The 13,603-nt window shown below is 43.8% G+C and overlaps 1 protein-coding gene across 2 annotated transcripts; it reads right to left on the reverse strand.

The window, feature by feature from the left end:
* Positions 1–870: 870 nt before the first annotated feature.
* On the reverse strand, positions 871–13,565 carry ctbp1 (C-terminal binding protein 1). Of its 2 annotated transcripts, XM_070962503.1 has the most exons (11): positions 13,480–13,565; positions 12,367–12,411; positions 11,875–12,018; positions 7,957–8,111; positions 7,674–7,818; positions 7,364–7,570; positions 6,918–7,132; positions 6,337–6,467; positions 6,129–6,256; positions 4,333–4,450; positions 871–4,242 (listed from the first exon to the last, which is right to left on the reverse strand). In XM_070962503.1, the coding sequence occupies exons 3-11, from the start codon at positions 11,933–11,935 to the stop codon at positions 4,068–4,070; spliced, it is 1,335 nt and encodes a 444-aa protein (XP_070818604.1). In that variant the 5' UTR covers positions 11,936–12,018; positions 12,367–12,411; positions 13,480–13,565; the 3' UTR covers positions 871–4,067. The 2 variants fall into 2 exon arrangements, with proteins under 2 accessions (XP_070818604.1, XP_070818605.1); XM_070962504.1 differs by lacking the exons at positions 11,875–12,018; positions 12,367–12,411; positions 13,480–13,565 and adding an exon at positions 10,097–10,179.
* Between the last annotated feature and the right edge of the window lie 38 nt (positions 13,566–13,603).

Genomic DNA, 13,603 nt, shown 5'->3' on the forward strand with positions numbered 1-13,603 from the left:
CCCCTTTCCCGTACACTCCACCGAGCCGGCCCACTCGTAAAGCTGTGCCTGTTCTGGCACCGCATAGTCCCTCGCTGCCATATAAAGCAGCTGACAAACTGTGGTAGTAAACAATTTTGTTTATGGCAAAATCTCTGTAAATGTCCTGAAGCTGCTGAGTAATCAGCGGGACGACGTACTAGCAACTGGTATTAATCGTCACCAATTAACGGACCTCTGTAATCAAGCATGTGAAATGACTAAAGCAGAGTTAAAGGTTCAGTGTGTAAAAGGATTGTAGGGACCAGCAGAGAACTAATTAAAGGTAAGAACAATAGAGCACGTTTCATTTTTAAGATTTTATTAAAATACGGTGTGGAGTTTACCATCGGAAGTTACCATCACAAACATGATTGTTTCTAATAAAAAAGTAAACAAAACAAAAATAAAGCTTAAGAGCCTAGTTACAGGAGATTTTTTTTTGTTTTTTTGTGTTTTTTTTGTTTGTTTGTTTTTGCAGTCTGGTGAAAGAAAAATCAATTCACAATGAGAGTGAGTGGAAAAAAAAACATGTTCACATGTTGTAAAAATACATTTCCCAATTTTAACATTACACACAGTCACTTTCAAACATTCATTCATTCATTGTTAGATGGTTAGATGTCAGTGCCAAAACAAAGCAAAACAGAAAAAAAAAAAAAAAAGAAAGAAAAAAAGTTCAGACCTGTGCACAAAGGGGGCAATGAAGGGGGAGCGGTTTCTAAAAACGCAGGAGGCTGTTCTACATTCGGAGGGCGGAAAACTTGGGACAAGGGACACGAGACAGAGGGCGACTGCTGGAGGATATGTGTGCATTTGAACCCTGAGAGAGAAAAAGTGACCGATTTTTAATTTTCTTTTTTTTTTTTTTTTTGACAGACCACACCAGTGTCCACTATGCCATCCCCCTCCCAGTCCCACCAGGGCTCTGGCAGCACTGTGAAAGACGCTATTAGAGCCCCGCAGTTGTGGTAGTGGTGGGGTGGGCGGGGGGGGGGGGCATTCTCACACCCAAGAGTGAAATATCAGCTGTGGCTTTGTGAGCATACACACTGTGCTTATCTGTTAGCCTACACACGCACACACTGCCGGGCTGACTGGAAATTTTTAAAATTAGAAAACGACCCAAAAAAAACAAAAAAAAAACAACCATCTTGCATGAATGCACTGTAAAAATTCAGACTGGATTTATGTGTTTCAGCCAAAAAACAAACTACACGAGGCTAAATGTGGTTCACCGCTGAAAAAGAAATGCAAGGTGATGCAGATTTAGGCCTGTCAGGGTGTGAGGAGCTTTCGCAGAGCGGCCTTCGTCGTCATCGTCACTCTTTTCAACTGGGTGTGTCTCCTGACTTCACCTGCTGTGGTCAACTGTATTAAGGCAGTGAGTGGTTCCATGGCGACTTTCTATAACAGCTACTTTAACAGGGAGAGAATAAGTAAGGCCCAGAGGATATCAGATGGAAAGGACAGTTGGGATAAGACAGATTAAAAGAAACAAAATAAAACAAACAAAAAAAAAAAAAAAACAGGAAAGGGATCTCTTGATTTCTCTGAAATGTTTCAGTACAACATGTAGAACACAGACAGCATATCCATAAAAATGAAATCCTACAATAAAACAGAATGGTTTTCATAACAGTGCACTGCTGAACTGAAAAAAAAAATATATATAATCATCATCAACAGCAAAATTTAAGATTACTATTATGCTCATAATCCGAACTATGGGGGTTATTTTAAAAATATATACTCATCACATGACAGAGGAGCCTAGCATCTCAGGACACAGACATGCTCCATGTCTCTCATAGACTCTGAGGGGCAAACTGTACATCACTGGAAACTGACCACGACAAAAATGGCAACTCGGGTTGAAAACACTCTGAGGGGGGAAAAGGCCAGGGAGCAGAGGGAAACAGCAAGATGACACAAAGTCTTTAAGCCAATAGTATTTCCCCTATAAACATTACCTCACATGCACTATAGATAGAGCAGCCTGACAATGACGGGGGGTTAAAAAGAAAACAGCATCTACTACTACTGTTCTACTAAAAGAAAACTAGCAGACCACGGCGACCAACTTCTGTTTTTTTCCTTATTTTTCATTAGCCAGTAAGACGGAGGTCAAAACACATCAACTACAGTCTGAAGTCTAAGAGCGGGAAAGCGCTGTGCTGAATTTTCCACAATGACAAAATAAAAGGTAAAGGCAAAGAGATGCGCATTGGTTTTGAAGCCTGAGTATTCAGTGACCTATAGCGAACCTAAACAGATTTTGTCAATTTATTTCATGGGGCAACGTGTTTTTTTTTTTTTGTTTATTGTATCATTACTGCTACAATTTCACAACCCTTCTGGTAAAGAATAGTAAAGAAGTATCTAGAAAATCTGTACAAAAAATAAAAGGGTATGCACGGTACATTCAATATCTGTTACTGAGGTACTAGAAAGGTGTTCCCTTGACACCAGGGCAACAGCGTTAAAGAGTTACTCCTAGGGATTTTTCCTTTGGAAAGACAATAGCTTGTTATCCTAACTGGGTGAGGGAACATACATACACACACGCACGCACGCACGCGCACGCGCACACACACACACACACACACATACACACACACACACATACACTACTGTCATTACCAAAGCCAGCATGCAAAAACGCTGTCTCCTTGCTCCTACAGGGAATCTAATCTCTACTGTCCCCTCACGCTTCAAGGAACTGGTGGATGCATACTGGTTCATGAACAGATGTGTTGGGTGGGCCATGACAGTGGGAGAGGAGTGGAGAGTGGGTGGGTGCAGGGTGGTGGTGAGGTGCAGTGAGATCTTATCAAACAATAAGGTGGTAGTCGATACCCGGTCACCCATCCTGTGTTCTGAATGTCGGCAGTGTGTGGTCATGTTCTTCATCACTTCAGCTATCCTTGAAGTGCCCGTCTGTTGGACTGAAACGAGCTGCTCTCTGGGCTCGGCGCGGTCGGACAGTGCCCTCTGCTGGGGACGCCTTGGGCGTGCTGCCTTTCCAGCAAGTGAAAGTTGGCTGAGTTAGATTCTACGTGGGCACCGTTTGTAAAGACCTCACACATAGCGCTCCGACTGCTGGCGTGAGATGGAAAATCATGCTTAGGTGCTCTCTGATATGACACTCAGCATATTATCCTCCTCATGAGGGACAAAGCATGTGTGAATACAGGGACGACTGTCCGAAAACTAGGCGGTCACAGCAGTCAAAGGTGACAAAAGATCTGAAATATGAAGCTGGGCACAAATACTCTGACAGTCCGAGAGAGCTCCACACTGACAGCATTATGGATCCCTCTGCTGAGCAAGCTGACGACAGTGCCAGGGAGAGCCAGGGGCCAAACTGGCCTGAGTGGTAGCTAGATGCCTGGTGGGGAGAACAGGATGTACGGTTTGTGATTTTGTCTGGTTTACTTTTGTACACATTTTCCCCCATCGCAAGAAAAGGTGGAGGGGGAGGAAAAAAAAAGAAAGAAAAGAAGAAGAAGAGAGCAGTAACATGAGCCATTAATGTACAAAAGGGGGCTTCGACCTTTCTGCCTCTGTGCCTCTACTGGTCAGAGTCGGAGACAGCAGACTGTAAAGCCTCATGTCAGAAATGCTATTTTTTTTTTTTAAGCAAACAAACAAACATTAACACCTAGAACCACAACAGATCAACGTTCCATTAAAACAACAGCCAACTAAGGATATAAACCAATCCAACCATTGAATCCTTGAGAACAGTTATTGCTGACGTTGTGGGGGAGTGAAGGTGGGAGGGGATGGCGGATGAGCGGGTGAGGTGAGGACGAAGATGGGCGAGGGATGTGTGTGTTCTTGGGGTGTGGATGGGATGGGGCTAGTTGTGGATAAGTCACTCCTGGGCTGGTTATGTGATCTGAGGAACAAGACTGTGCAGATCCACATCAGGTCAAACTGGCGCTGCCGATGTACTGGAGGGTCAGGCTGTGTCTGAGGCCGGGAGGCGGGGGTGGGGGTTGGTTTCCAGAGGTGACGGAATGTGCTGGCGGTGGCGGGGGGGGCTATTGGTCGGAGGGGATGTCTCTGTCGGCTTCAGCCTTCGGGGAGGGGGCGTGAGGGGGGTGGGAGACAGGGGCGATGCCATGTGCCAGGGTTCCTGAAACCAGGCTTTCAACCCCTCCACCAGCTCCGGGGAGACCCCCTGCTGCTGCAACATTGATCAGACCTGGGGGAAATCTGAAACGCATATGAGAATAAAGCATTAAAGATCCTACTCTGGTAAAAAAAATCTCCTAACATGCAGATCCATGTTCAACCTCCTCTCACCTGTAAGTGGCTCCATTAAGCTCGGGGTGAACTGTGGCTGCCTCCATGCTGGGCCACTGAGAGGCTGCCATCAGATACTCCTTATTAACACAGTTCTTCAGACTGTCAGGGATACGCCCTAGAGCAGAGGACACAGAACATTACTCTTTCATACTTATTTTTTCCTAAAAAAACAAAACAGTGGTTATGCTACTGAGAGTATTCTGTTTTAGTGTCTCTGATTATCATCTGTAATGTGAAATAAAAACTGAATGAAATAATACACTGCTTTGCTAACATTCTGCACTGGACTTGACAGCGAAGCGGTGAGCAGAAATAAGCTGTGCTATGCTGTGTCGCTCTGCCATCACCCTTCTATATTTTCATTTCAGTTATTTTTGTAGTGAGGTCATTCTGAGACAGGACTCAGTGTGTATAAGCTCAAAGCCTGCCATAGCATTGCTCTGTGTATAGTGACATAGCTAATAAAAAGCGCAATGATTCCACTTGGGGGCTTTTTTGACTGATGATGATTCAAATCATCGATGTTAATCATTAATTGTGTGTGCAGGGTTCAATCAGTGTTGGTCCCTTTGTTTGGAAAGAGTTTTCAGAATCAAGCGAGAGTACAGCAGCCATCAGCCACCGTTCCAACAGTCACTGCTAACTACAGCAAATCAGAAGTGAGAGTGAGAGAGACAGAGAGAGGGCGGACATCAGAGAAGCGACGAGGGGAAACAGTGCGTGGAGCCGGATTATTTTATTTTATGACCGGAGAGACTTAAATACGGCAAGATTTTCCAGTAAAATTAAACAAATGATTGGACAACAGAAGCTCTGGTTTTGTGCCTCCACCAGCAGCGCTGCTTTTGTATTTCTACATAGATTAATGTTCTCAATCACACATATTTATTTCTTTTTTTTACAATGTGAATCTAAATTTGAATGTAGAATATTTGTTGAGTCGACCTCATATATGGAAGGCTACTCATTGCTGCTCATTCAAGGAAATGGCTTCTCCTAAGGGTCATTTTCAAGAGTATGCGGCCCCAAAATGTGACCTACAACTGAAACGACTGGTCATTTATTAGTCAACAGAAAATTAATCAGCAACTATTTTGATAACTCATTGTTTTCAATCATGAACAGCATTTGATGCTTGTTTTTTTTCCTGTAGCATACATTACAATAAACATCTGAACTGCCATCAAGCAATATAATATAAGATACTCCATAACAACTCCATTGATCATACAAATCAATAGAGTTGTTATGGAGTATCTTATATTAATATATATCTTATATTATTATAAGTATTCATGTCACATGAGGGACAATCTTTAAAGCGTGTTTTATACACTTTCTCGGGCCACAGACACACACACACACACACACACACACACACACACACACACACACACACACACACACACACACACACACACTTATACAATTAAATAAATAAAAATCAGTCATTCATCAGTCACATCATCAATTTTGTAAAAAAAAGTAATAAGTTCTGAAATAGGGAATATTTAAATCACATTAATAATCAGCTGTTTCTGCTCTGTTGGCATCTTCCTGAATATCCCCATAACACGTGAAAACATGGCTGGTCGTACCAACACGTACATTCACATCAGAGGACTCACACATGAAAAAAAACATCTCATTCTTCTTACAACAACCACTTCTAATGAAACTACTCTTTGAATTTTCTAGTTTGCTCGCTTTACGCCAGCTTTTTGTTTCATATTTGGATGGAAAAATGGTTAATACACCACAGGTTTGATCCTGTTCAGTAAAAAAAGTTTTACCGGTGATGGCACGGCGAACCTCCCTGGCTGCCTCCTCACGAGCCTCCACGGAGGCCTGCTCACTGTACCACGATGTGTGTGGGGTACAGATCAGGTTGGGGGCATCCTTCAGAGGGCCTGTTGAAAAACTAAAGAGAAGGAGAAAGGTTGAGTAACGAGGCTGTGTATCGTGCATAGTTGTTGGTGTTATCGCGTGTATCGTGGTTACCTGAAAGGTTCTGTCTCATGGACGTCCAGGGCAGCCCCTCGTATCCGGCCCTCTTTCAGGGCCTGAGCCAGTGCTTTCTCGTCAACCAGGCCGCCTCTTGATGTGTTCACCAGGAAGGCTCCCTGACGCATCTGTATCACAGGGTTAGCAACAGTATGATTAAAATAGGAAGCAGACCATGGCGACTTTCAATCTGCAGCACAATACAACAGCACAGACTGAGATCATTTGGCTCCAATATATTCTCTTGCATTCTTCCAATCTATAATGCAAACTGTCCTACAATATAAAAGCAATGGTTCAGACCAAGCTGTCTCGACTGTCTCAACAATTATGCTCAAACACTGTTAGCCAAATGTTTGAGTAAGGATTTTAAGCTGCACATAAAAACAGAATGCTGATTCTTGCTGGTGAAGGATGAGCTCACATACAGCAGGAGGACAAATGAGACAAATGTCAGAAAAAGTGCTGCCTTTTCTAAAACATCCAGCACGTAAGGAGGTTGGAAAAATGGCGACTAATGAGGAGGCAAACATGAGAAAAAAATGTGTGTTTAAAACATTCATCGGGCATCCACACACCTGTTTGATGGTGAAGTCATTAATGAGATGGTGGTTGTGCTCGTTGAGGCTGCAGTGCAGGGACACACAGTCAGAGTGGATGAGCAGATCCTGCAAGGTGGCCATGCGCTGCAGGCCCAGTGAGCGCTCCACGCCATCAGGCAGGTAAGGGTCATAGAAGATCACGCCAAAACCGAAGGCCTTAGCCCGCAGAGCCACCGCCTGGCCAACGCGTCCTGGAAGACAAAGAAAAATGGTCCAGTTATTAACAGCCAGTGTGCAAGCATCAAAACAAAAGGTGATGGTTTGTCTAACCATCACCTGTCAAGCTCAGATTAAACAGATCTCCTGAAGCACTTCAGCCCAAAATAAGTCAATGAGGCAAACCCAATCTCTGAGGAAGTGTTTGAATACCTGGCTACACATTCTGTAATGAATCGAGACACCCACATGAACTCTTTACTCACCTAGACCAATAATGCCCAGCGTCTCACCGCGGATGCGAGCAGCACCACCAGCTACCTCCCTGATCTGCTCCACACTAGAGGCACGGGTTCCCTCCCTGAGGGCCTGGTGCATCCAGGTGACTCGCCTGTACAGGTTGAGAATCAGACATAGCGAAGTGTCGGCTGTCTCCTCCACCGAGGCTGCCGGAACATTACAGACCGCGATGCCTGGGTGAGGGAAGAAAGGATTAACCACTCTGTGTGTTATTCTATGCATCAGTTCATTGCTGACCGTATGTGTGAAAATATGTTTAAGATTCCACCCACTCACCTAGCTCAGCAGCTGCTTTGATGTCAACGTTGTCGAAGCCAGAGCCAATCCTGACAATTACACGGAGGCCTTTAAACTTTTCCAAGTCATCTCTGGACAGAGTGATGGTGTGGTAAAGAAGAGCGGCCACTGCCTCATTTAGCACCTACAGAGGACAAATGCATCGGAAATGATCAGTCCTAAATTTCCAGGCTGTGTGGTGGAGACATTTTTGCTTTTTCATTTTAAAATACTACTTCAGAATGAAATGGTTTGGATTCCAGCATGGATGTGTCAGCTCTACCTTCTCATGAATCTCTTGTGTGGACTGGGCATCACAGAAGGCCACTGTGGCCACATCTTTGAGGATGGGCATTTCCACAGTGCAGTCGCGCCCGTCCAGCAGGGCCACCAGGGGCCGTGGGTGCATTGGCCCGTTCAGGATGGGGGGTCGGATACCTGAGTCCAGCAGAAAGAAAATAATGTTGATTGTTGCACACAAGCAATGAAAATCTGGTACATCTCAATCTTATTGCAGTGACACTTTACTGATGACACTTAATGGACACAGCTAGAGCGAGCGTGGTTAAACTACAGATGAGTGACTCGACAGTGCATTTCCCATGTCTGGACTAACCGCCATGATGCAAGTCATCATACACTCACACAAAACCCCCTGCACACATGGCTAATGTTAACAGGGGCTAACTGCCACACCGCTTAGACGATAATAACTCAGACTTTTATGACTTTCTTTTTCCAACACATCCACTTCTACCAACACCCTCAGGGAACTACCAGGACGATGTGTGTAAGTGTTCCTACATAGTGTTCTGGTTACAAAAGTGATGTGTAACTAAATCTGTGATAGTGCATGGAGAGTGTCCAGCATCCTGGCCTATTTGGTATTGAACTCCAGCTCTGTTTAGGAATACATGAAACCGATATACACCGTCGCGCTTTCATTGATCCACCTCTGCTCTCTTCAGGGCTTCTCATAAAGGGAAGGATAGATACTGATTGATGACGGAGAGCTATTTTGCTAAAGTGTTAAGTCTGGAACTTGACCTGCCACTGTATGAGAAGAGCGCACGCGGAGAGGAGGGGGCTGGGATGGGAGGGGAGAGGTGATGGGAGTGTGGTGGCCTGGGGGAGGGGTGGAGAAAGCTGCGGGGTCTCAGAGAGGAGGTGGTGGGGGTTCAGGAGGGGGTCTGAGTCATGACCTAAATTCTCCTGTCTGGAAGAGTTCCTCCTTCCTATTTTTCTGGTTCTCCCCTTTCTTCACATACACACACATATACATACACACACACCTTTGCTGGCAAACATCTACACGCTTGGTCCATGTGCACTGTGGTCATTTACCACAAAGCCAACAAAGGAAACGAATGTCAAAAACAAATCAATGACATACATAAATGCTACATCTCTGCCAATGTGCCAGTGCTAAATTAGGGAAAATTAATGCTAATGGTTGTATCTGCAAATGCTATTAACATCTCTCTCTTTCTGTTTCTTCTCAGCAGTTCTTGGCTTTGCCTAACCAAACACATGCAGCAGTACACACTATCTTGTCCCTGCTGTGTGACAGGTGTGTGTGTTCCAGAGTGGGGGAGTGTGTCTAGCTGAAACATTTACTTGGACAGAGGGCAGGAGGTAATGGTGAGACTGCAGTGGAGGGAAGGGAGCTGGTAGCGGAGGGTGGAAAACAAATATTTGTGAACACTTCCTCTGACGTCTGAGCATTTCCCAATGCATGCATGAAACACACACAGGCAAAGAAGAAAGAAAAACATACAGCCTGGTACCCTTACAAAAATGTACAATCTACTGCCCTCCATTTAGCAGTGTGATTCACAATCATTGCAGATGGCTCAAGAATGCTAACAGGCCTCCTGCTACATGCTAAAAGCACAAAGAGACTCTTACTATGAAGAAAAACCCAAAGGGATTTGTCACAAAGACCCCCTCTGAAAAAGTAGTTCTGGAAATATACAAGTAGGCCTACACACAGAGTAATTTGAGTCAAAGGACACTGGCATACCCGAGGCCTACTAAGCGCAAGCATGGCCGCACACACAATACAATTCATTCAGTGATTCATTCATTCTCCCTCCCTCTCCCTTTCTTTCCCCTCACTCCCTCCTCCTCTTCTCTCTCCCTCTGGCCGCAGTTGGAGGAGTAAGAGGTGGGGGGGGAGGGGCAGCGAACGATGATAATGCAGCAAGCAGCAGTACTCCACCCAGACGCAGCTAGACACACATACACACACGGTTATTCAGTTCCTTCTCAACGGCTGCGACAGCACCCATACGTGCTGAACGTAAAAGGAAAACTACGCACACATAGCTGCTCCACACCCAAACCTAAGACCTCTCCCCCCCCAGTTCACAAATTTTAAAAACACATGCCAAAATAGAAAACACATGAGCACCGGGCCTAACCTTGCATTATGAAGTCTGTGAGCCTGTCTTCCTCTCTCTCTCCCTCTCTGGCCTTGCTCTCCCTCTATCGCTCTTTTTTTCTCCCTCCCTCTCTGTCAGCCTGTTCTTGGCTGGCTGGATCCCAGCTGTCATCCACGCCCAGCCCCTCCCCCACACCCATCTTCCAATCACAGGCAGCTCCATTCAGGGCCAGCCAACCAGCACTAACCTCATTAGCATAGCCGAGGCTGAGGCCGAGGGCGGTTTGGGCTGTTGTCGTTTTTTAAAGAGACAGCTGGCCTGTTTCCCTGTAGCTGCGGCCACGACCCTTCACCTTGTCCTCTCCCTCTCACCCGTCTCCAGAGACTCTCCCAGACTGTTCCCTCCATTTTAGCACAGCATTATGTCTGATCATCATCATCTACACTCCATTCTCAACAGCTCAATACACTGTCTCCTCTGGAAATCTGCACTGGACCATCCCTAACTGTACATACTTGCAGCAACATAAAAAGTTGATTTATTTTCTGTCATCTTTAATATGACATACAGTGCAAAGCTTCCGTGTGTACATTCCTTGCATACCAATTTAACAAAAATAAATGAACAAACAGCAACTTCCTCCCTTCTCAAATGAACTGACAGGGGGTAAGAAGTACAATAAGGGTCAAAAATATGTGACCCTTGTCAGTTCACATAACTACTTTAGGTTAAGAGCACTGCAGACAAGTACACTAGCCAACAGTCTTTGATCACTGCATAACAAATGAAAGAATTTCATCAAAACAAAAATATTCCTAGAGGACCAGGACAGTATGTTAAAGACAAACATTATGTATTATTGTTATACAAACATAATATGAACCTGTCTGCATCTGGTTTCAAAGAACGCAAAACCTTTTTTCAACGTCTGATTATTTTTTAAGTTTTACATACAACCCTGATTCCAAGAGAGTTGGGACGCTGTGTAAAATGTAAATAAAAACAGAATGCAATCATGTGCGAACAGTGTTTACTAAAAACAGTTTTACGAAGTGTTCCTGACCCTGTGTAGTAATATCATATCAATCATGTGTTCACAAAGTAGTGAACCTCGCTCCATCCTCATGAACAACTGAGCCTTTCCAGGATGCCTCTTTCATACCCGATCATGATACTATCACCTGTCACCAATGTACCTGTTTACCTGTGGAATGTTCCAAACAGGTGTTTTTGGAGCATTCCACTACTTTCTCAGCCTGTTGTTGCTCCTGTCCCAACTCGTTTGAAACAGCATCAAGTTCAGAATAAGCATAGATTTACAAAAACCAATGAAGTTTATGAGGTAAAACACAACTTATATTGTCTTTGTACTGTTCTAAAATGAAAATATGATCATATTCTACTTTCTTTATGTTTTATACAGCATCCCAACTTTCTTTGAATTGGGGCTGTAGGCAAAATCTGCCCTTACAGAGGATCTGCCTACATAATTAACACAGGTGCAGGCTGCAGCTAAAAACATTGTGGTGTCCAAATGTGGACACAGCGAAAAGTGTGTCCTTTGCAGTCAGACACGAAAGCTCATTTTCCATTAGTACATTAACCTATTTTACTAAATTTCCTCAGTGTGGGATCAAGAGAGTCCTATCTGTCTGTCTGACTATACTGGTACAACAGCCTGAATATAATAAAATAAATATAAGTATTCAAATTAAACTTGATTAACATGTTACCATAACAAATTATAATGCTACCTCAAAAACACAATGCCAACATATGAATTTTTACTTTGTGTATGAGTGTTTATGAAATCTCACCCTCACAAATGCGGTCAAGTCTCTGCCGCTTGACCTGTTTGTGTTTGTCCATCAGAGCCATAGACCAAGCAGTCTGAACCTGGCACAGAGAAGAACAGATCCAAGTGCTACGGAGACCCTTTAACGATGTCCACTTAGTTCCAGCTTTAAACAGATAGGAAAAACAGGAAAGAAAAAAAAAAATCACGTTTATATTCCCACATACCTGAACAACTTGTTGTGAAGAAAAGGCATTAAAAACTGCACAATTAATGGTCAGAGTTGAATTTTGTGATGAAATTTAGCAGTGATGAGATTTTCCTAGCATGCAAACAGCATACTCATGTGTAATGATCAAAATGAGGACATAGTGCCAAACAAGGACATGGCGCCTCAAAGAATCCTGAAGAGCAACCACTCCCAATTAGTGAAAATGACAAAGTTAACTGAATGAAACCCAGAGAAACTGGTGATTGCAGATGCTTCAGTGACAGACTGTAGACAGACACTCACCTGGAGCACAGTGTTGATCCAGTCAAGTTGACAACTTAGTTTCCACTGTAAAAAATGAAAGGATACAAAGATTTTAAATTAAGACATTGTCAGACAGTCTATAAAATGTATGTACGTTAAATGCATCCTCTGGTGAGGAGTATTGATTTCATAAAGGCAATCTGAGCTCATGAATTCGTTCAGAACTGGCTCGTACTTATTAATACTCCATCACTTTAATTTTACTTTAACCTATTAGAGGTCTTGATCATGGTCGACAACTTTGTGGTCAACTTTACTTTAGCTTATAATAATCACACTACACTCTCCCACAGTGCACTTTCACAAATACCGTCGGTACCAGTCCTTAGAAGCAGGAGTGGCTCATTTTAACGAAAACTTAATCTTCAAAATATCAATGGCTGGGGAGCCCCTCGTTCGCAGCCAAGTTACCGTTAAGTAGTTAGCTAACTAGCTTATAGTGCTAGCTAAACCGTTTCTAAGCTATTGAGAATAAGTCGCTTAAAGGGTCATAATATGTATATGTTTCATGCACATACTTAAGTTATTTGGTTCATGTTATATGACCACTCTATCATAATCAGCCCGTTAACCTTAAAGTAGTTTAGCTTGCATTAACTTCTGAATCGCGATCGGAGCTAACGCTATCTAGCACGGCAGCTAGCTAGCCGATGTTGGCTAGCTATGCCAAACACAAACATTTGAGGACTTCTAAGTGGCAAACATTTTAATGTAAACTACAGATTTCTGCTACCCCCCGAACATACACAGCTATTCGGTGCTATTTAACTGCGTCTAAGTTGTGAAGTGTGTCAATAAAAACATTCCCAAAGCTACATTTCTAAAGCGTTTGCAGCGTTGCTAACGTTAGCTAGCCAGCGCCGTTAACTAGCGTGCCGCCGCTGAGAGTGTGTGAAAGATGCAAGCGGAGGGGGAGCCCATTTCGTCCGATTTGTTATCAGCGAGTGGCGCTACAATGTGAAATATCTGACCCAGAAGCTTAAAAAAATGATAAATTCTACAGGGAAAGCTGAATCGCCCACATGGCTGAATTCAAGTAGAACTATTTTGTAACCCGTTGACCGAATCTAGCAAAAATTGTCAGTTATTTACCCTGGATAAACTCTTTCAAGAGTGGTGAGACAGTGTGCGTGCGTCGGTGGTGTTCCCTCTCTCCCGATCGCCATGAAATTAGAGACAAGAGGAAGTGTCTTGTTCGTGGGGGGGTTAGGCAGGC

Source organism: Chaetodon trifascialis, chromosome 5, assembly GCF_039877785.1.
Source record: "Chaetodon trifascialis isolate fChaTrf1 chromosome 5, fChaTrf1.hap1, whole genome shotgun sequence".
In the NCBI taxonomy this organism is placed as follows: Eukaryota; Metazoa; Chordata; class Actinopteri; order Chaetodontiformes; family Chaetodontidae; genus Chaetodon; species Chaetodon trifascialis.